This window comes from Ochotona princeps, chromosome 15 (assembly GCF_030435755.1).
Source record: "Ochotona princeps isolate mOchPri1 chromosome 15, mOchPri1.hap1, whole genome shotgun sequence".
In the NCBI taxonomy this organism is placed as follows: Eukaryota; Metazoa; Chordata; class Mammalia; order Lagomorpha; family Ochotonidae; genus Ochotona; species Ochotona princeps.
This window is the reverse complement of record NC_080846.1, coordinates 27191511-27212512: the sequence shown is the minus strand read 5'-3', so window position 1 is coordinate 27212512 and position 21002 is coordinate 27191511. Positions and strand designations below refer to the sequence as shown.

The 21002-nt window shown below is 38.2% G+C and overlaps 1 protein-coding gene across 1 annotated transcript in view; it reads right to left on the bottom strand.

Annotated features, from left to right (window-relative positions):
- Positions 1 to 14169: 14169 nt before the first annotated feature.
- Positions 14170 to 21002, bottom strand: part of TBC1D15 (TBC1 domain family member 15) — a 57631-nt gene continuing 50798 nt past the window's right edge. Inside the window, exons 13-17 of the mRNA XM_004583038.4 lie at positions 19559 to 19658; positions 19080 to 19177; positions 16256 to 16372; positions 15660 to 15746; positions 14170 to 14554 (exon numbers count right to left, since the gene is read on the bottom strand). Coding sequence (XP_004583095.2) covers positions 14336 to 14554; positions 15660 to 15746; positions 16256 to 16372; positions 19080 to 19177; positions 19559 to 19658 — 621 coding nt within the window. The 3' untranslated portion in view covers positions 14170 to 14335. The remainder of the gene's footprint in view (positions 14555 to 15659; positions 15747 to 16255; positions 16373 to 19079; positions 19178 to 19558; positions 19659 to 21002) is intronic.

The following is a 21002-nucleotide window of genomic DNA, read 5'->3' as shown; positions in this document are numbered from 1 at the left end:
TACCAGATGAAGGGAAAAACTTTACTTTGTAGAATCTGATAAGGTGGGAGGAAAGACCCAAAACAACACTTAAAGTTAACATTAACACTTGGAAAACTCAACAAAAGAATGCAGACAGATTACCGTATAGAACTACCCAATATTGACAAGTCCAAACTTAAGCATTTGGTACAACATGTGGATAAATAAAGCCAGCAAATGAAAAAAACTGGGAAGATTTAATTCTCAAAGGAAAATGAAAATTAGACCTGAGGAGAAACATGTTTTAGCTGAGAACTGCATTTACAAAATCATAATACAAGTACTGAATATTGACCCAATCAACATCAATTATTTTGGAATATGGAAAGATTGGAAGGGATTGGTACAAATAGTAAGGACTGAGAGGAGAGAATAAAGAGCCAACTCCCTGTCTTCCAAAATGGGAAGATAATAATTAATGTCTAAAGCCAAAATTCAGCAGCAGTAATACACATATATTACAGAGTGACATGAAAATAAATACCAAAAGAATCAGCTGAAAGTTGAAAGCCTTCATTGGGAGGGAATTGGAGGATGTGGCAAAAAGAAAAGAACATCTGTTATAACGATAAATCATATGGAAACCATATACGCATGTGATACTGATTACAAAAATAAAACTCTAAACTGTAGCACATAGAAATAGGACATTGGTTTTTAGTACAACTGTGCTTAAATCTTAGCTTCACTACTTGCAGAACTGTACTTACAGAAGACACATTATTTTACATTTCTCAACTTCCCTTTCTTTAATAGCAAGATGATAATACCTATCATTTAGAGGATCGTTATGTTGATTAAATTGAAGGCAAAGTGCTTAACATAGTGGCTGGCAGATATTGGATGCTCAAAGTGTTAGTTACCTTACGATGGTTCATTGATTCTAAAGCCAGAGGGAGATAATATTAAGCATTGGTTTGGAATCTCTGGCAGAATTAAAGAGATTTAATGAGGTCATTGTCCTCATAATCATGATAAGTGAGAAACCAGCAGTGATAGATGAGCCAACAGAATCAGGAAGTGTGAAATACAGTAGGCAGGCATTCAGTGAGGTCTCATCAGAAAAGCTAAATTCCAGGGGGCTGCAGGAGAGAGCGTCTTGCTCGGATCCCAGCCACCATGTGCTCATGATGAGCTGGGCCCTACCTGGATTCGGGGACTGCTTCCTTTCGCGGTGAGTACACCGATGGGGGCAGTCTCTGGGACTGGGGGGGTCCGGGGCCCACCCACCGCCCTCATTGGGCGGTGGACGGGATTGGGGTGGGGTGTGACCTTGGGCCTGCGGGTTTAAACTTCGGCAGCCGGGAGGCTGCTGGGGGCTGCAGGAGGGAGCCTCTTGCTCGGATCCCGATCCCAGCCACCATGTGCTCATGATGAGCTGGGCCCAGGCTGCCAGTGTGCCATTTGGCGCCAGGCTGTGCCTGCTGGCTGCCCGGCCAGAGAGCTCTGGGGTATTGGTTGTCCAAATCGCTGCTTAGGTAGCTCCAGGCTGATCCCACTGTTTCCGGGATCTGAGTCAATCCTAAAGATTCCCAATGCCAGTAACTCTTCCTTTGAAGAACTTCTAATCACTTAACAATGCTGAGCTGTGAACACCTATCATACAAAAGATAAGGCTCAGGGCTTGTCTAGCAAGATATTGTTTTGCCTGACATGATGATGGTTCAGGAGACTGGTCACATTAGGCAGGGCCATAATATTAACTAGCACTCTAGAACCTTATCCTGGGGTAGATTCTGTGCAAGATGTGTGGGCCACACCCTGTAGAAAGTTTAGCCCCACTGGTAAACCTAAAAGTTTGGGTGGTTATGAACTAAGCTAGGTGTGACCAAGGAGCCTGCCATCAATCACAGATAAAGGGACCCGCAACAGTCTAGACTGGGCAAGGCAGCAGCCCAAATGTGCATCCTGAATAGGGTGTGGAGTGGGCCGGGCTGCAACATTCACCAGCTCATACAAGGCCAAATGGAAGGCCAGAGTACACCGGGCACTGGCCTAAAATCCAATGGCATGTATGTGAACTGGGTCTGGGAGAGGATCAAGTGGAAGAACTTGAGAAACTCCTTTGGCGAGTCATAGCTCTCGCTGGTGAACATGCGGTCCAGATCTGGGGGTCGGACAAGCAGGGCATAGTAGCTCCAAAATGTGTAAATTGGTAATCGAAAGGAATGTACTGGGCACGACTGAGCAAACCTTAGCCTACAAGCAAAACTAGAAACCAGCATGGAGCACAGGTCATACCGAGCTAGGCAATTGCACCTACTGGTCCTCAGAGCAACCACGGGCAGGTGCGTGATTTACGGCTAGGAACAGGCCCAATTGGGAAGGTAAGGGGACACCCTAACTTGGGTTAAGGTTCCCACCAAGGGGCGCGTGTGCTGGAATGGGGGCTGAGTTCTATCTAGGAAACAGTTGTAGTCACCCGAGGCACTAGTGTGGGCTGGGATTGGATGCACCAGGCCAGTTCAGACGCCAACACCATCTGGTGTTATGGAGAACCAGGGTAGATGTGGGAATGACCAGGCTGGTTCTCAATCCCCTACTGAGCCATGTGTGAGCTGTATGTGGGTATGGACGAGCCATGGCTGGGCTGAAACATCCAAGAAGAACCAGAATGGGGTGAAACCCAGCCAGGAAAAGCCACTGTTTGGACACCCTGGTGTGCACAAAATCGCAGAATAGGCCATGGAAAGTTTCCCACTGGCACACATTCGGCATGGGTCAGGGGCAGACCAGGCTGAATCAGTTCATGTCATCCACTGGCAAATCCGAACACCAGAACAGAGTGTGGGTTGAGCTGGGTTTGGTTGCGACAAAACCAGTACACATTATGGAATGCCAGGGTGAGGTTGCCTGTACTGGATTTGACTGCAGCACCCAACCAGCACACGTGAGATCCAGGAAGGGAGGGGCAGAGCTGGCAGGGGAATTAAGGGGCTGGTCCCCTCGCTGGACAGCTACCCCCACTGGAGAGCGTGGGCTGGGATGGGGACAGACCAGACTAAGCAAGGCTGCAACACCTGTGCGCTGCATGTGGACTAGATCAGTGAAAAGCCAGGCTGGGCTGATTATTCCTGCGGGTGCAAGCATAAATTAGAGTGGGTGAGGGATGTTTGGGCTTAGCCGCAGCATCAGCTGGCAGAAGCTGACACTGGGGACTAATTCTGTCAAGTCAAATCACAGAACCACCTGAAGAGTGCATAAACCGGGACTGAGAGAGACCTGGGAGGGAAAAAGTGGGTTCCCCCTTCTTGGGTCACTAGCCCCGCAGGAGGGCATGAAAACTAGGATGGGGGCTGGGGTGGCTAGACAGAGAGGCACTCAACAACATCTGTGAAGGCTGGCAGCGAAATATAGGGCAATATGTTGGCAGCAAAATATGGGGCACACGGAGACTTTATGATGGACCATATCAATCAGTGGACGACCTCATCGAGCGACACTGGCAGCGATTCATAACTGGAGAACTATTAAAACCACTTGAGTAAATATCTCAGAGCATGCCCCACATCCGGGACTTGGGGTGGGCAGGAAACCAGGTGGGGCTTCTCCCTCAATATCCCCCTTTTACCTCAGATACATGATGGAAACAAAATGGACATAATAGTATTACCCACTTCCCTATACCCCCTGAACCTTTTTTTTAACCGTAATTAACTATGTAAAGATTGTCAACAACAATACAATAAAATAAATTTAAAAAAAGCTAAATTCCAATACAAGGCATTATAGGTACAATAGGGTCATGTGACAGTGAATGGCCAAGGTGGCAAACAACTAATAAATGAAACAGGGTCCACAGAATTAGGCCAAGTTTCATATTAAAGATACTAGTGTATTTTCAACATAGGAATTTGTTGTCATTAAGGATAGTAGGGAAAATCTAAGCAATACTAACCAAACCCTATTCCTCTTGGAAAATGAAGTAAACCTTGAGAAGCTATAGACTACATGGACAAAATAAACGGAAATGGTGAAATACACTAAGAAAATCAAGATGGGGCCCGGCGGCGTGGCCTAGCGGCTAAAGTCCTCGCCTTGAAAGCCCCGGGATCCCATATGGGCGCCGGTTCTAATCCCGGCAGCTCCACTTCCCATCCAGCTCCCTGCTTGTGGCCTGGGAAAGCAGTTGAGGACGGCCCAATGCATTGGGACACTGCACCCACGTGGGAGACCCGGAAGAGGTTCCAGGTTCCCGGCTTCGGATCGGCGCGCATCGGCCCGTTGCGGCTCACTTGGGGAGTGAATCATCGGACGGAAGATCTTCCTCTCTGTCTCTCCTCTGTATATATCTGGCTGTAATAAAATGAATAAATCTTTAAAAAAAAAAAAAAAAAAAAAAAAGAAAATCAAGATGATGAAGCAACAGTCCAACCTCTCCCGCTAATTTCCATTTTGCAGGTAAAATGAGAGACCTGAGACTTTATTCCTCTTCTCATCACCACCTACTGCCACCACCCTGACCAAATAAGAATCCAGTTGGAAGTACAATGTCATTAAGGGAAAAAAAATGCCCAAAAAATGTGTTTGGGGGAAAGGACTGAAGGAAATAAACAGACTTATATTTAGGAGTAATGAAGTAATTAAATGATGATGTGAGATGTGAAAGTAAAGAGGTATTTGAAAGGGAAACAGTAGTGGTTGTTTAAATAGTTAACAAAACGTCTGGTCCTTTTTCCCAGACTTCCTCTGTGAAGTCATCATACCATTCCCCCACATTTGTGTTACAGGCTAAGCCAACACATCCATCATGATCATACCATGTTTGAATGAACCTGATTTTATCTGAGACACACACCAAACAGTTCTTAAAAGATTTTCCCAATGATAATTGAGTTTCATTAGGTTCCTTGATACTACCATGTACTCCTAATTTTTTCAACATAACCATATGACTACTATGTCAAATTAACTTTTTGCCCTATCCAATGTATTTTCTTGTAGTGTAATAGCTTAACAATAAAATAAAATGTTTACAATTTTTAACTTTAGGAAACTCAAATAGGCTCCTATATACATCATTTTCTTTGCAAATTATTCCCAAAGAATGTCATGTATATAAGTAATGCCATATATCCTGACATGACAAATATCTAAAAATGGATTGTTTTAAAAAGCATGTGAATTAAAAAAAAACATAGATTCGCTTGGGACATCACATAACCCTACACTTCTGACTTTGAGTGGAAAATCATATTTTTTTAAAAAAAGAATTCAGCCAAAACAAAAAAAGAAAATCATCATGTTTTTAGTCATCATAATCAATAAATACTGCACTTGGGCTCAAAAGAAAATTTCCAAAATGTGCCAGGCTCTAGCAGCTTCCACCACTTCACCTCATTTCACAAGAGATGTAGATATTTATCCAATTATCTATGCTGCCAGAAATTTTTCATGTATATGTGTTTTGATTTTAAGGATGTCCAATCTCACTTTTATTCAGTATATTACTGAAAGATTTTTTATTATTTTGAGAACAGATTTCATGTTTCAAACATACAATTCTAAAACCATAAGGATATCTCCATCCCTATGTTTTTTGTTATTATTTACAGTATCATCATTTCAATTTATTCTATAATTACAGACTTAATACTCCATTAAATATAATCTTTAACAAGTAAAATGTAAAAACACCACTGTTGCACAGGAATATAGCCAAGGACCATAAACGATAATCAAATCATAGAATAGCAACTTCAATCATATTCAGGTGGGATTCGGGGTGGCAGTTATTTGCTATATTGACCAAGAGGATTAACTGAAGAATAACCAGAATCAATAAGCAAAATGTGTTATACCTTACACATTCTTAAAAATGATGTATAAAGACTGCAAACATTTATGGAGCTTCATGTTTTCATCACATACACTTTTTAAAATGTTTAGACCATATTTACCTCAAGAGTCTATCAGTTTTATGGCAAAAACATTCAAAATCCTTTTAGTGGTCTAAAAAAATTAAACAATACATTATCATGACCCATAGTCACCTTCTGTGCAATAAACATCTGAACTTCTCAGCCCCCAATCTTTCTTATTCCTTACCTCCACAGCCACTGGAAACTTCCATTTTACACCCAACTTTATGAAGTCAGTTTTTTATTTTTTAGAACCCACAAACTCCTATTTCTGTGCCAGGTTCATTTCATTTAACACAATGACTTCTAGTTCTACACTGCTGAAAATGAGAAGAGTTCATCCTATTTACAGTTGAATAATATTCCATGATGTAGATGGAACATGATGGGCACCTAGATTATTTCTGTTTCTTGGCTACTGCTAATAGGGAATAAACAGAGAATGCAAACATCTCTGTAACAGACCTATTTCCTTCAGATGTGTAGCTGGGAGTGATATTGCCAGAACATATAGTTGATCAATTCTGTTTCCTGAGGAACCTCCATACTGTTTTACATACCATTGCATTACTTTACATCCCCAACAACAATATTTAGGGGTTCCCTTTTCTCACTGGATACCTTTTGTCTTTTTGGTAATAGCCAATCTAACTGGAGTGAGGTGATACCTCCTTATGGTTGATTTGCACTTCATTGTTACTTAGTGATTTTTTAAAATGTATTTTCGCAATTTGTATGTCTTCCTTTGAGAAATGATTGCTTAGTACTATTGTTAATTTTAAAATACTTTTTTTTTTTCATCGCATTTAAAAGACAGAGCCAGATAAAAAAGGTTCTTCCACCCTCTGGCACTTCCAAACTGCTCTCAATGGCAACGACTGGGCCACGTCAAAATCAGGACTACAGGGACCTTAATCCAGGTCTACCACATGAGTGGACAAGGATCCAATTGTTTGCGCCATCATTTGCTGTCTTATTGGGTGCACATTAGCAGGAAGCTGAATCAGAAGTAGAGGATTTGGGACCCCAAACAGGCACTCTGTAAGGGTCCCAAGTGGTAGCTTAATAGCTGGGCCCAAAATATACCTCAACTTGTTTTGCTTTTGAATTCTTTACATATTTTGGTTATTAAACCCTTCTCAAATACATAACTTGGATGTACTTCCTCCCAGTCTATGTAATTTTTTCCCCACTGAATTGTTTCCCTTGATGCACAGAAGCTCCTAGATTGGTGAGATTGCATTTGTTTTAATCACCTATGCTTCAGAGGTCCGATTCAGAACCATGCATGCCTATTGCAACGCCCTGACATGTTTCCCCTATGAGGCACCCCAGCAGTTTCATAGCTTCTGACGTTTTATTTGGATCTTCTTCATTTTGGTCCATGATCAGAAACAGGGATCATTTCCTTTCTTGCATTGTATATGCAATTTTTCCATTACCATTTATTGAAAAGATTTCTACAATCGCATTAATAGCACCTTTGTCTAAGTTATCAGATGTGGTTTGACTTGCAGACTCTTGACTGATGCACTATGTGTTCATCTCTCTGTCAATACCACACTGTTTGAACCAGTACTGATTTGCAGTATGTTTGAAAATCAGGTGTGGTTGGTTTTTTTTTTTTTTTGCTTATTTGAGGTCTTTCCACACATTTTTAGTGGTGCTTTTTCTCGTTCTGTGAAACAATGTCATTGTTAATTTGATGGGGATTATACTAATCTGTACATCACTTTGAGTAGTCTGCACATTTTAATGGTTTAGATTTTTTTCAGCATGAATGAAGTGGGCTCCTTTCCTTTTGGTTCTCTTCTATTTGTTTCACCAATGTTTTATGAGTTTAATTGGAGAGATCTTTAACATCTTTGGTTAAACTTACTTCAAAGTATTTTTGCTTTTTGTGGTTATTGGAAATAGGATTGCTCTCTTAGTTTTTTTTTTTTTTCAGTTAGGTCACTGTTAATTTAGAACAGCACCACTGATTTTTGTAGGTTCACTCCGTATACTGCAACTTTGCTGAATTCATTTATTCCAGTAATATTTTGTGTAGTCTTTGGGGCTGTCTAAGTATGAGATCATGTCATCCTCAATCACAACTTGATTTCCTCCTTTCCAAATAGGATGCCCTTTCTTTGCCTTGCCTATTTGTTCTGGCTAAGGATCTTCTGTTTTTGCTTTTAATGAAAAAAATAAAAGCCTTCACAAAGGAAGAATAGATAGGAAGATTAAGCTCAACTGAAAGAAAATTAAACTTTAAAAGATGGATGGTAATTTTTGTTGCAATCTGTGAGGTAACGGCTCAGATGAAACCGGATGCCTGTTTATACTTAAAATCAAAATTATCACTACGGATGGGAAAGAAAAGGGAGCCTGTCCCAGGATGTGTCTGAAGGACAGTATGTTTTGAGAGGAAAAATCTATCACACATCCCAGAATCTAAAAAGATGACCTTTTATTGAAGATTTTTCTGCACACCCCTCCTAAAACTGTTCTGCGCCTCAACTATTGACATATGCCTTGTTAGAGTTACAAGCCAGTTTGGACTATCCTAAAATCTGCCAAGTTCAGTAAAAATTATGCTTCAACACTATAAATTGCTAAAAACAAAAATGAAAATAGACACAAGACAGCTGAATATTACCCTATAGCCATTTTAAGGTATATAGCAGCCAGTTGTATATAAATGTTGTTGATGTTATGTTGTGGCTTTTAATTGACTGGGATGATACTCTGGCAGCTCTGTTTTCAGACCAGAGATGGTCTCCCCAAGAAACTGTTGAATTTGTCTGGACAATAAGATGCTGGACTCTATGCAAGGTACATTCTTGCAATGAAAGAATCATGACTAGATTTGAACTATAATACTACAACAAGGTGGAGGAATTCACCATGGGCGGAGGGTATAGGGAGGGTTTGGGGGAATCCCAGAGCCTATGAAACTGTCATAAAATGAAGTGTAATTTAAAAAAAAAGACATTAATGAACATTGTTTACAAGGTAAAAAAAAATGACCTTTTTAGATATAGCAGTATCTATTTGGTTGTCATCACATAATGAGAGCACCTACAATATTTCATCCTTGCAAGTACCATGTTAAGCATTCTATATGCATTCCATTAACTCCTTCCAGTTGGGGCATACAGTATTTTCATCTGCAAGTGAGAAAGCAAAGACTGAGAATATGGCCACAAAACTACTTCAGCCAGGTCCCAAGTCCACCATTTTTCCAAACTTGCACTCTTATGAACAAAACAGCTGAACTCTTTCACTTCACATTTCTGAGTTCTGTCGGAATTTTCTAGTACAAACAACCCAATCTGTTTGCCTGAATTTTGTTTTTATATTTGCTACCCAGAACACACAGGATAAATTTTATGTAATTTATAAGAATATAAAACACCTTATAAGATGTGCTAAGCATCTCTATCCTGATCTGAAATATAACTCCTTGAGGAAACAAGTGCCTAAAGCAAACTGTATTATTTGTTCAGGATATCACCCACATTCGTGTTCACAAAGACATGAAATGTAATTGTGATCAATTAGTTTTACATCAGGGATAGCAAATAAGGAAAAAGACAAGACAAATAAAACATCTTGGGTTTTAAAAACAAGATTAACAACTTGACTCTGTTCTTGTTAATCTATGGTAATTCTAAGTCCTTAAGAAAAGCTTAGGATAGATACTAAAATATGAGGGAATCCAGTCAAGTCCAAGTCCGTTTATAAGGCTCCAAGCCCTCTCACTGAACAAATTCTCACTCTTTTAAGTTTACCTTTTCAAGGTAATTCTGAACTTTATACAGTGTCATAGAAACATGAAAAACTCAGTAACAAAGACACATGAAAAATATCACAAAATCAAGAGACAAGTAGAAATGGGGATTCCTGTGATACACTAATCTTTCACAAGCAAGCGCTTGGCTTGTGTGGTCATGTCAAACACAGTTCAGTTACGGTTCATCCAATCAAGGGGAATGAATTAGGACAAAAGACATTGTACCTTGTCTGAGGGATGGCTCCAGCAGTGCTGAGGTTCCTTACCGTGGAAGAGGCATTCCTCGCGAAACTCAAACCACATCATGTCTAAGTTGTTCTTCTGAAGTCCTTCCCACACAGGAAATGTCAACGAAAAGAACTGTTTCCCACCCCACTTTCACCAGTCAATAACCCTTTGGCCCAGTTCATACAATACAAAGTTTAAAGGAGAGTTGGGAAAACAGTATTTTAACAGGATGTGAGGGAAACTACTGAGAACTGTAAGACTGGGTTTCTCATTTACATGAAATTCTGAAAAACTCTACTAACCTAAAGAGAAAATTTGTCCTAAAGGTGGGTAGAATTTTAATTTAAATTGAGCAGGTTAACAAACTTAAGTTTTTAGACCTCTTTATACTCTGACCCAGACATAACAATTTAACTCGGACTTTGTCTGGCTGAAAACCGGGCAGATTAGGAGCATCTGTATGTTTTAACATTTGTTCTAGTATGAGCACAAAAAAAAAAAAAAATACCCAAACAATTTCACCCTGAAAATCTAGAAAATCTAATCTTTGTACTACCTATGTGGGTGAAATGAGAACTAGTAATGAATCTTGAGTTAACCAGTATATTCAACTCATTGAACCCAACCAGTTAATGAAAAGCACACAGCCAGGAGGTCTTCGGGAGCACACTCCATACTGGCTCTCGTGGTGGTGACTGCAGAACCCCATGTACATGCTAAGCATTCCCAGGTCCCTTTGTGGCTCCTCAACTGGACGCTGTGACCCATGGAAGGTCAGGTAACACATCTGTAAGATCAGGTAATTCATCACAACAAACAGTAAAGCAGGCCTATTTTCATTCTTAAAACCATGCACTAACACTGGATCTTACACCTCCAGAGTATGGTGCTAGAAACATCTATTACTTTACGGTTTCTGAAGCTAAAGTCTTTGTAATTAAAAAAGCTGAACCAGACTCTTCACTGATTACAAGTAAAGTAACTGGATTACGTTCTTTTCACTCTGTAAGGAGCAACACAGATATATTGAGGAAGGGAAGCATGTTTAATTGCTTACTCTCTATTATTCTACCATTCCAATTTTATCAACAGTGAATGCATTAAGTTCAGCAAATATGAAATGCTTGGTAAGACTTCTGATGATAATCACTGAGTTCACAAGTTAATTTCTCATGGGCTAAAAGAGGTGGGATATCCAGCAAGTATCCAGCTCCTCCAATCTTTGCCTCTAAGGGTTACATACTGTCGTTCCCTGTCAAGTCAAACAGCCTCAATAAACATTTACTGCAAAATAGTGAGGGAAAAAAATCATAATTAGAATATTACTAAAAAAATCTACAATCTAGCAGCAAATATTTGATCTGTCACTTAAGACATTCTGTATCCCATTATCACAGTGTCCGGATTCCATTCCAAGTATCTACTTCCTGCCAATGCACTGACAGTCAAGGACAGTGGGAGTTGCTGGATGCCTGCCACCCAAATGGAAGGCCTGGACTGAATTCCGGGCTCCTGACTCTGTCCTAGGTCTGGCTGGGGTCACTGCAGGCATTCTGAGAGTGAACCAACAAATGGAAAATATCTGTCAAATATTAAAAAAAAAAAAGTGTGTGTGTATGTAGAGATGGTGATTAAATCTACACCTTAATGTCTCCATATACCAAGATCCCAAAAAACTGAACATAAATAATACCCACATATGTACATCAAAATCACAAAATAAGTACTGTTGGGATGCAGTAATGATATATTAGATTCTGAGAAGTTTTGTATATTCATTTTAAGTACTTCTGTTCATTCTCAGAAGTGACAAAGTTTTTCTTTAAAATTTAAGCAATCTGAATTCTTTAAATTTTGTTGCAAATGTAAGAACTGAGGGGGAAACCTACATAAAATAAATTGGGATAAACATATCAATTCTTACTAAAAATGGCAACCAGGGCTAGAGTCAATTTACCTTGGAAAATGCAGGAACTTCTTTCAAAAACCTTAGGAAGCTTGTTGACCTGACCTCTGAAGCTCACTGTACAATCACTACTCACTAACTTCCGAAGGGCTCACAAAGTCGACTACGTCTCTGATGAGATGCAGCTTTCTTGATCTTACTTCCAATAATTCTGATTTGGTAAGTCTGAAGTAGAACATGGACATGTCTTCTAATAATACAGACCAAGGACCTGGAAATAAGCACTCTGAAGATATTTAATCAAAATTCAGCAAATAAAACAACTAATAATGTGATGCTCAATAAGTATCACGATCTATCCTAAAGGGTTGTTTCCTTACTGTTCCAAAAAGTATTAATGACCAAGTCCCTAATATATAAAGAAAATCTAAATACATGAATATGAATAAAACAGGGAGGTGCTTAAATACAAAAATATCTTCCCACCAACTCATAGAATTGAAATTACAGTTCCTTTAACAGGTATAATTAGAAACTACCTGAATTTTGACAATTTTAAATACAACATATGCTACCAGAAACTATTTTACGTTATAAGGATACACAGAGCATCCTATAAAACCTGAAATATACGGTTTTAAAATACTAAACTAGGAAATTAATCTGATTTTTAGTGATCTACTTAATAGCTCAAGTTTATATTTGCTACCAGAATTTTGTGAACTGAAGACTTTAACGCTATGCTATAGAACTAACACTTTTGTATCAAAAATGTGCTACATAAAATTATGGTGCAGCAAAATTGTTTTAACAAGTAGCTTTATAATAAAACTTGATAAAAGTTCAACTTACTAAATGTATTGAGATTTTTTAAAAATCTAAGTAGATATCGCGTTAGAAGCAGAAAATAATACCTCAAAAAGCCACTGTCTGGGAAGAGCGAGGAGGACAGCAAGATGTTCTGAGCAACTTCCTGAGCTACAGGAAATGAAAAGCTGGAGACGCCGAGCTGTTGATCAGTGTCCTCTTTTTTCTGAACAGGCTTACTCATTATTAACTGATAAAAGATAACACGTATGATATTAAAAACTAAAATCTAATGGCTCTACTGTCAATGAATGTCAGTTAATACTCAACCCGGAGAAAAGTCCACTTGGGACAAGCTTTTAACTTTGAGAGGAGAAATCCACTTTATATTTGTAGCATCAACTTTAGCATGTTGCTTTACCAAGAAATAATGTTATCCTCCATGGTGAAACTAAGCCTGTAGTCATGCTGATCAAAACCAACTGAGTTACAAAAGGGATCATTTCCACAACTAATCCAAATGATTACTTCAGCAACATATAAACATGAGCTAGACGGAGGACCAATCTTGGGCTTTTTTCTACCAAAGGAAGACTTGGCAGACTATTTCTAAGTATAATTTAACTGAAAACACTAATTCAACTTCAAATTTATTTTAATGATATGTACAGGAGTTAACAAATTACAATTAAAACGGAATCAGTTATGTTAATAACACATAACTTAAAATCATGCAATACTGCATGGTAAAAACAGCTTCATTCATATACAAAAAAGTATTTTGAGACTCATGATAATATATTGAAATTTCTGACATAAGTTTTTCGCAAGGAATACTTTATAAAAATGTAAATACCTGATTAATCGGCTAATATGTTATTAGGAAAGATAGTTAACATTATTAATAAAGTAAAGTTACAAGCAATTAATTTTAAAAGTATACCAGGTACCAGGATGTATGTAGTCTCATGAAATAAATGGTTAAGAAAATAGTATTGAAAAAGATCTCATATTGAAGCTATGTATTAGTTTCATCAAATTGGGTTATATAAATGAACAGTCAAGTTTATTCAGTTAAAGAAAATACACCTATCTTTTCTTACTCTTATAAATAGTACTTACATATAGTTTTATATACAAGTGAAGAAAACTTCAATGTAAAAAATACACTGCCAATCCACCTGCTATGGTTGAAATAGTTCTTTATCTACACATTCAATTGCACTGATGGAAATGTCCAATTTAAATCACATTCAACCAGCATAAATATTTAAGCTGAATATTGTAAACAAATTTTTTTTCCAGGAAAATTTTTGATCACTGGGTAACAATCTACTTCTCAGCATAAAATGCCATAGAAAGGCTAAACATTTGATTCAATCAAAACACCAAGCCCATAAAACTCAGTGTAAACAAAGTGAATGTTTTCAAAGTGCATAATTTCCAACTCATCCACTTATCTAGTTCCAGTTCATCAACAAGAAAATAAAGTTTACTTGGCTATAAAAAATACTAAGGAATGTTATTGAAAAGGAAAGGCTATTTGGTAGAAGTAACTACAAAAATAATTAGTTTAAATCTTTGTAAAGCTTTAATGCAAGAACATCAGTACACTTTTCTTTCCATAAACCTTAAAGCATGATCATCACCAGGATTTTTAATTTCCAACATTCAAGTACTTAAGAAAGAGTTTGAAACAAAATGTCTCTTCCAAAAAAAAAAATACAAGAATGATCATGAAGGTGTCAGTCTGTTAACATTTGGGGATGCTGGTATGTGTGTTGGTCTGTCATCTCTAGCTCCACAAGCTGCAAGGGTAGGCAAAGTGTTACTCTGAAATGCGGATGCAGGACGAGACAGGCTGGCATTTTCATCTTCACCAACATCAGAATCTGGTGTTGCGGTGTCACTGTCCTGAAGTCCTAGAATCTCACAAACTGCTTGCGGCAATTCCTACAAACAAAAAGTCCAACGCAAAACAAATGGTCACTGTGAACAAGACACTTACAAAATGACACCTCTAGGTAAAATCAGGTTGATTCCAGATTCATAACACTGGTTTCAACAGCATGTCTGTCATGTTCCCTTCTCACACCTTTCTAGACCCCAAATGAAACACCACCGTTTTTTTCTAAATGGCTGCAATTTCTATTCCAACTTAGGCACTGTCCACTCTACCTTTAGCACTTCCACAAGCACAGTTATTTAATATATTTGGCATTTATCTCTTCCTATTTTATAGCAGTATTTTATCAAAATGGTCTTCTTTAGTGAATAAGTTTCTTAAAGGTAAGAAGTGTCTCACTGACATGCCCTGGAACAGAGTAGCTGTCAAATTAAAAGTTTGTAACCTGAACTAAGTAACTGTCTGGATTAGTGCACAAATGACACAAGGGCCAAGTGAGAGTTCTCATTAAAAAATCTTACAAAAGTGGGAGTTCAGGCTTCCTCCACGCCTGCAGCCCACTCGGTGGGTTGCAGGGGCGCCAAGACGCCCCTTGTCCCTCTGGGATGGCGGGAGGCGCGCTCTCGGGGAAGGCAGGGACCACTGGCCCCACGTGCAGAGAAAAAAAAAACTTTACAAAAGCCAAAAGACTCCAGTGTATACCGATTTGGTTTTAATTCACACAATACATCAAATTTGTCTTGTTTTACTAAGTCAAGTATAATGACATAAATTGTATTCATCTATTTATTTCTGATTAGTATCTGCCTTTATTTAGAGATACTATATATTTAACATGAGATCCTATTCCGTATTCGTTAATTGGGTAATACATCATTGCTTACGTTCTTTAGCTTTTTAAACTCCTGTATAAATATTTTCATTACTCTTGCCATTTTACATTACTATTAAATGTTTCCCGTCAGGCAAATTAGTCAACTGTTTTCAATTAAGTGATAACAATCTATATTGGTAAACAAAAGCTCAGTCAGTGCTCTGTGTCTTCCCTCAATTTGTTAAAACTGCAATGTATCTTTTTTCTAGGAACAAATCTTTCTTGACCTCAATCTACCAAAAACAAAAAATCTTTCAATTATATGAAACACTATATACCTTGCACTTTACCATCTGAAGAGAAATTGCTTCTGCTTTGCACAATGTGTCTTCCACATCAATTTTCATGGACAATTCATTGATATGCTAAAAAGAATTGATAAAGTAACCAAAACTTAAAGCATTATATGTTACTACACAATTAATTATCAATATATTACATTGTGGTTAAAGTACTTAACAATAATACATACTACAAATATTCACGAAACTCAAACTGTCTTTCATTTGACAGTTTCAAGGATGAAAGTTAAAACACAGCTGATAAACTTAACAAACATTAAATTCAGCAGCTGTCCTAAATCAGCCAGTTTAAAGTCATAAGCAAGAGACAGTCATTTTCTTCAAGAACTAAACCACATAAAAGAACATTTCTTGAATATTTTTCTTCCTAATTTTTCAGGTAAAAATATCTTGCCAATATGTACTGGTTAAACTGCCATTCTCAGAAATTCAGTTCTAGTTCTAAGTGTTATTGATACTATTTAAGTTACTTAAGGGACTTACTAACTCTCCAGGGAAATGGTCTGTATATCAGAATCACCAAACAGGAAAAAGAGACAGAATACTGAAATATAAGTTAAAGAAGTAACTACCTTAAGTATTTCATTGAAGCCATAATGTTTTTCCATTATTTGCTGTTTCTCTGATTCCAGAATAGCACAACAAAGAAGAAGATGGAAATTCTTACATGGCAGTTCAGTCCACATTACCTATTAAAAAAAAAAAAAGACAGAAGAATTCACCAACTACTAACAGATTCTCAGGAAGAAGCTAATAGTCCTATTTTATCAAGAGCTGACTAAACGGTAGTATATTATGTTAGGGAGGGGAAAGAATTTATGATGCTCTATTGTGCACCAGATGACAACAAATAGTGACTACACATAAGTTATATATTAAAAAGGATCAGAACAAATTTTAATGTTTCACCACAAAGAACAAATGTGTGAAAAGGTAAGATATGCTTACCCTGATCGGAATACTACCAATGCATATATATCCACATATACCAAAATACCACACGATAAATCACAAGTGTAATTTGTATGTATATTTAAAATATTTTTAAGAACAAAATATTAAAAAGTTAGTTTTCCTGGCTAAAAAATGGAATAAGATTATATACATTAAAAAACAATGAATTTCCTCTGAAAAGGAAGGAATAAAACTAGGGTTGGGGGATAAGAGAAACTCTGTTTTTCTTGAGAAAAGAAAAAAAACTAAAATATTACAGAATATTTACATATATTAACCCTGGAAGGTAGTATTTTTTATTATATTTATTTATTTTGTTGTTACTTAAACTTCTTTGAAAAAGCAAAATACCTCCAGCTGTAAGCAACTGTCTAAGTTGCCTTGTACCTAGGCAAATGCCACACTGCTAGGAGAAAAACAGCCAACAGATAGCTGACATTCAGGGCCTGGTTCATGCCAACTCTGTGTTAACTATACCAGTGTGTCAACACAGTTGCCTATTCTGTTTCTTTTTCAAATACTGGGGGAATAGTGAGTTGGAGCAGAGCCCACCCCCACGTATGCACACTGGCCAGAGCTACCCCACCACCAATGTCACCATCTGCACATGGTGGGGGTTAGGTTGGGGGAGGACTACGTGTCTGTGCATTGTCAGGAACTGGGAAAATGAGGGACAAGTTGAAATGGGGGCACATTGACGGTTTGTTTCATAGGTATAAAATGATTTCTAGAGGTTTCCATGAACTGACTCACTGCATAAACAGGTATCATCAGAGTTGAGACAGTGGGGACCAGAAGGGAGATCCAAAAGGTCTCTCTTATTCAGGCCAGAGCACCTGCCAGAGCACACAAGAGGGACTGGAGGCGGACCAGACCAGGCTAGGTCCCTGGCACACACATGAAGTAGAGATGCAAAGGGGCTGGCCCAACCAGGCAGAGTGCCAACCAGTTCGCACTGAGCCAGGTCGGCAGCAGAACTGACCAAGCAGCTGCACCTACAAGTACATGCACTGCATGATGCAAGGATTGAACTGAGCTTACTATGTACCAGCTGGTGCACACAAGAGCAAGATATAAAGACCTCCCAGGTGAGGTTTCTTAGGAGGCTCCCTAACTAGACAGCTGTGCTCCATCTGGTCATGAGGAAAAATGACACAGGCATTGTTCCAACCATGGAGCACATGTTGCAGAACTGTGCCATCTCAGTTGCTAACCCTTGTACAAGAATGGAGAATACCCAGATGAGCACAAAAAACAAGAAAGCAACCTCATTTAAGCCAACAGAAGACTGAGTACCTCATCAAAAGATGGAGAGAAGGACAAGTTGAACAAAACTCCAAGCTAGGCTCTACAATAAGCAACTAGATTTGTGGGCACATTGAGGTAGACATGGATAGCCAATAGGCCTTAGAAAGCATTTTTTACCTCTGTTGTACCAAAGCCAACAACTTCTCAGAACAATCAAGATCACTCAAGTTAACATACTCGGAACACTCTTCCCTACATCAGGGCCTCAAAGGCCAACATCAAATAACCAAGTCTGTCCTGGGTGCTGATGCAGTATGACAGCAAGGAGTGGTCCCTTCTTCTTCCCTACCCCCCTTCACCCTGCTCTCTGGCACAGGAGAGAAAAAACATTTATCCCACCCACCTTCTGCCTATGCCCCAACACTGTCCATTTTGACTGCAGATCCACATGGGTCTACAAACCACCACCTTTGTAATACACATTAAAATAAAATTCAATAATCTTAAATAAGAAAAACACAAGCCAGTTCTTTCCCAACACCTCAAGACTGCAAACTAAAATGCCAACTCAACTGACTGGTCCATGTGAACTTTCTCAAGGGGGCAGGTGTTCAGAGAAGCAGTTCAGGTACTTTGCATCTCTAGTTAAGGACCTTAGTTTTGATACCTAGATCTGACACCAGCTTCCCACTAATGCAAATTCTAAGAAAGATGATAATTAATTTGGTGCCTGCCACCCATGTGGGAGACCTGACAAAGTTCCTAACTCTCAGTTTTAGCCTTGCCTAGCCCCAGCCATCCTATCTGGGGAACAAACCAGAGGAAGGAAGAGCTCTCTTTCAAATAATTTTAAAAATCTCAAATACTAGACAAATCTCCAAAATTTGACAGAGTTTTATAAAGTCAAGTGTCCCAAAGAAAGAACAGTCAACAAACAATCTAAAGAATGCACTCTGGACTGTACCTCTCCAGCCCCAAATCTCACAGGAATCGTGGAAGAAGGAAGCTCCAAAGGACCAGGTATTAGGTTTTAAGTCATTCGTTTTTAATGTGAAGCCACAAAAATCATCAAAACTTTGGAATAAACTTATCTTAGAAGTTTCAATTAGCTATCACAATCCATTATACTCTAAAGAATAGTTTGTTTCTATCTATAATAAACATCACATTTGCATAGTAAATTTATGAACTTACCTCCCATAATCGAAGAATATCCAGAAAACTAAATTCCCTTTTAAATCTGATTAGAAGCCATCTGAAGCAAAAATAAAGGTATCCAGAGTCCTGAGATTCTATACAGAAGGGAAAAAATATAAAACCACATATGTGGATTACTCTTGGGCTAAATGTCATAGTACAATGACCCCTTTCAAACTCAAATTTTCTAAGTATCCCACGTGATAAGAAGTTCTATAGATTTACCTCAATATAATTAAAATTTATAGACCAGCTTCATTATAAAAACCACAAAATAAAAACAAAAATCACTTTATGACTGAAGCATTTTATGGCAGAACTATATACATACAGTTTGGTTCACATTTTTGTTTCCTGAAGGGCAGAGCAAATAAAGTACATTGATATGTGAATATGTTCTGGAAGGAGTCCTTTACGTTTCTTTCTCCTGCATATTACACCATTTGCTGGGTTTGGTTATGATTCACTAACCTTACCTAGGTAACTGCAAAATCCACTGTCCAATAATCGGAGTAAGGTACTCAGCTGAATTAACTGAGTCTTCATGCCTTGCATCTGTTCTTCAAAATTGTGATGCTTTAAAAGAAAATAATTGTTACCATACCATAGAAGCAATGTTTCATGAATATTTATAGTACATAATGACTGATAGCTAAGACTATAGAACTAATTAAAAAGCTAAAGGAACACTAAGGGAAGGAAAAGAGAAAAATTCTTTATCTCAAACTAAAGATATCCCTCCCCCATTAGTCATCTGAGTTAAAGAAAAAATGGAAGGCCAGCAGCTAGACTGACAAATGCTTCTTACACGGCCGAAGAGTTCACAAAAGGTAAAGATAATCATTTTTTTAAGATGTATTTTAAAGTTCAGGAAAGAAAACACATTTCTGGTAAATATTTATTCAGTTTTTTCCATTAGTAAATACTCCTTCAATCTATATATAATCATTTTCAGCTTTAATATCTCATTTTTAAAAATTACTAATTTCTTCTTTGATTTGCTTATACCAGGAAATCTGTGAGGTCAAAACCACTATTATGACATACTGAAACACTGACATTTCATATTTTAATTCTACCACAACCGTAAAGGCTATATGTAATATTCCAAAAGACTGGATATAGAGGCAGCTATGGAAATAGAGTTGTCTCCTACTAAATCAGACATTTCCAAAAAATTGCAATTTTAAAACTTCGCCCCACGTTGGGGGCAGATGTTTTGCCCAGCAGTTACACCGTCAGCTGGGAGGATCACACACCAGGCACGAGGATCTGGATTCAAGGCCCGGCTCCACTGACTGCCAATGCACACCCAGGTAAAGGCTCAAACAGGTGCTTCCCTGCCAGCCACACTCAGCACCTGCAGGCTGACCCAGGCCCAGCCACCGTGGGACACTAGGGGTGTAATCCAGAAAATGGGGAGTTCTTTCCAATAAATATTTTTCTTTTTTTACTTAAATCATGGGCTTGTGATAAGAGGCCCAGTCTTGTCTGAAGAAATAATTAAAACAAATAACATTTTCCCTCTTTAGCAAATCACTTTCATTTAGAAAGGTTGCTTTTTTTTTTTCAGAAAGAGAAAAGTAACCCATGTTAAATTGAAATATTTGTTCACTGTTTAAGTATATTTGTAACTTCTTACAAATTCCTGAGTATTAGCCCTAGGATATATATCAATACATGTAACTCAGTAATGTGTAAGCATGAGAAGGGGCCTTGTAGTCACAAAGTGTGTTGATACTGTATACAGCAGCTCTCAGTCTTCAAATTGGAGCAAAATTTGAAGGAATCAAAATAAAGGCTTTGAAAGGCTTCTCAGTTCTGATACCTCTAGTTCATGTGTCCCAACCTTTCTAAGGTATCCCACAGTTATAATCCTTATGAAAAGCCTTGGACTAACACCTCTTTAATGAACTAAAG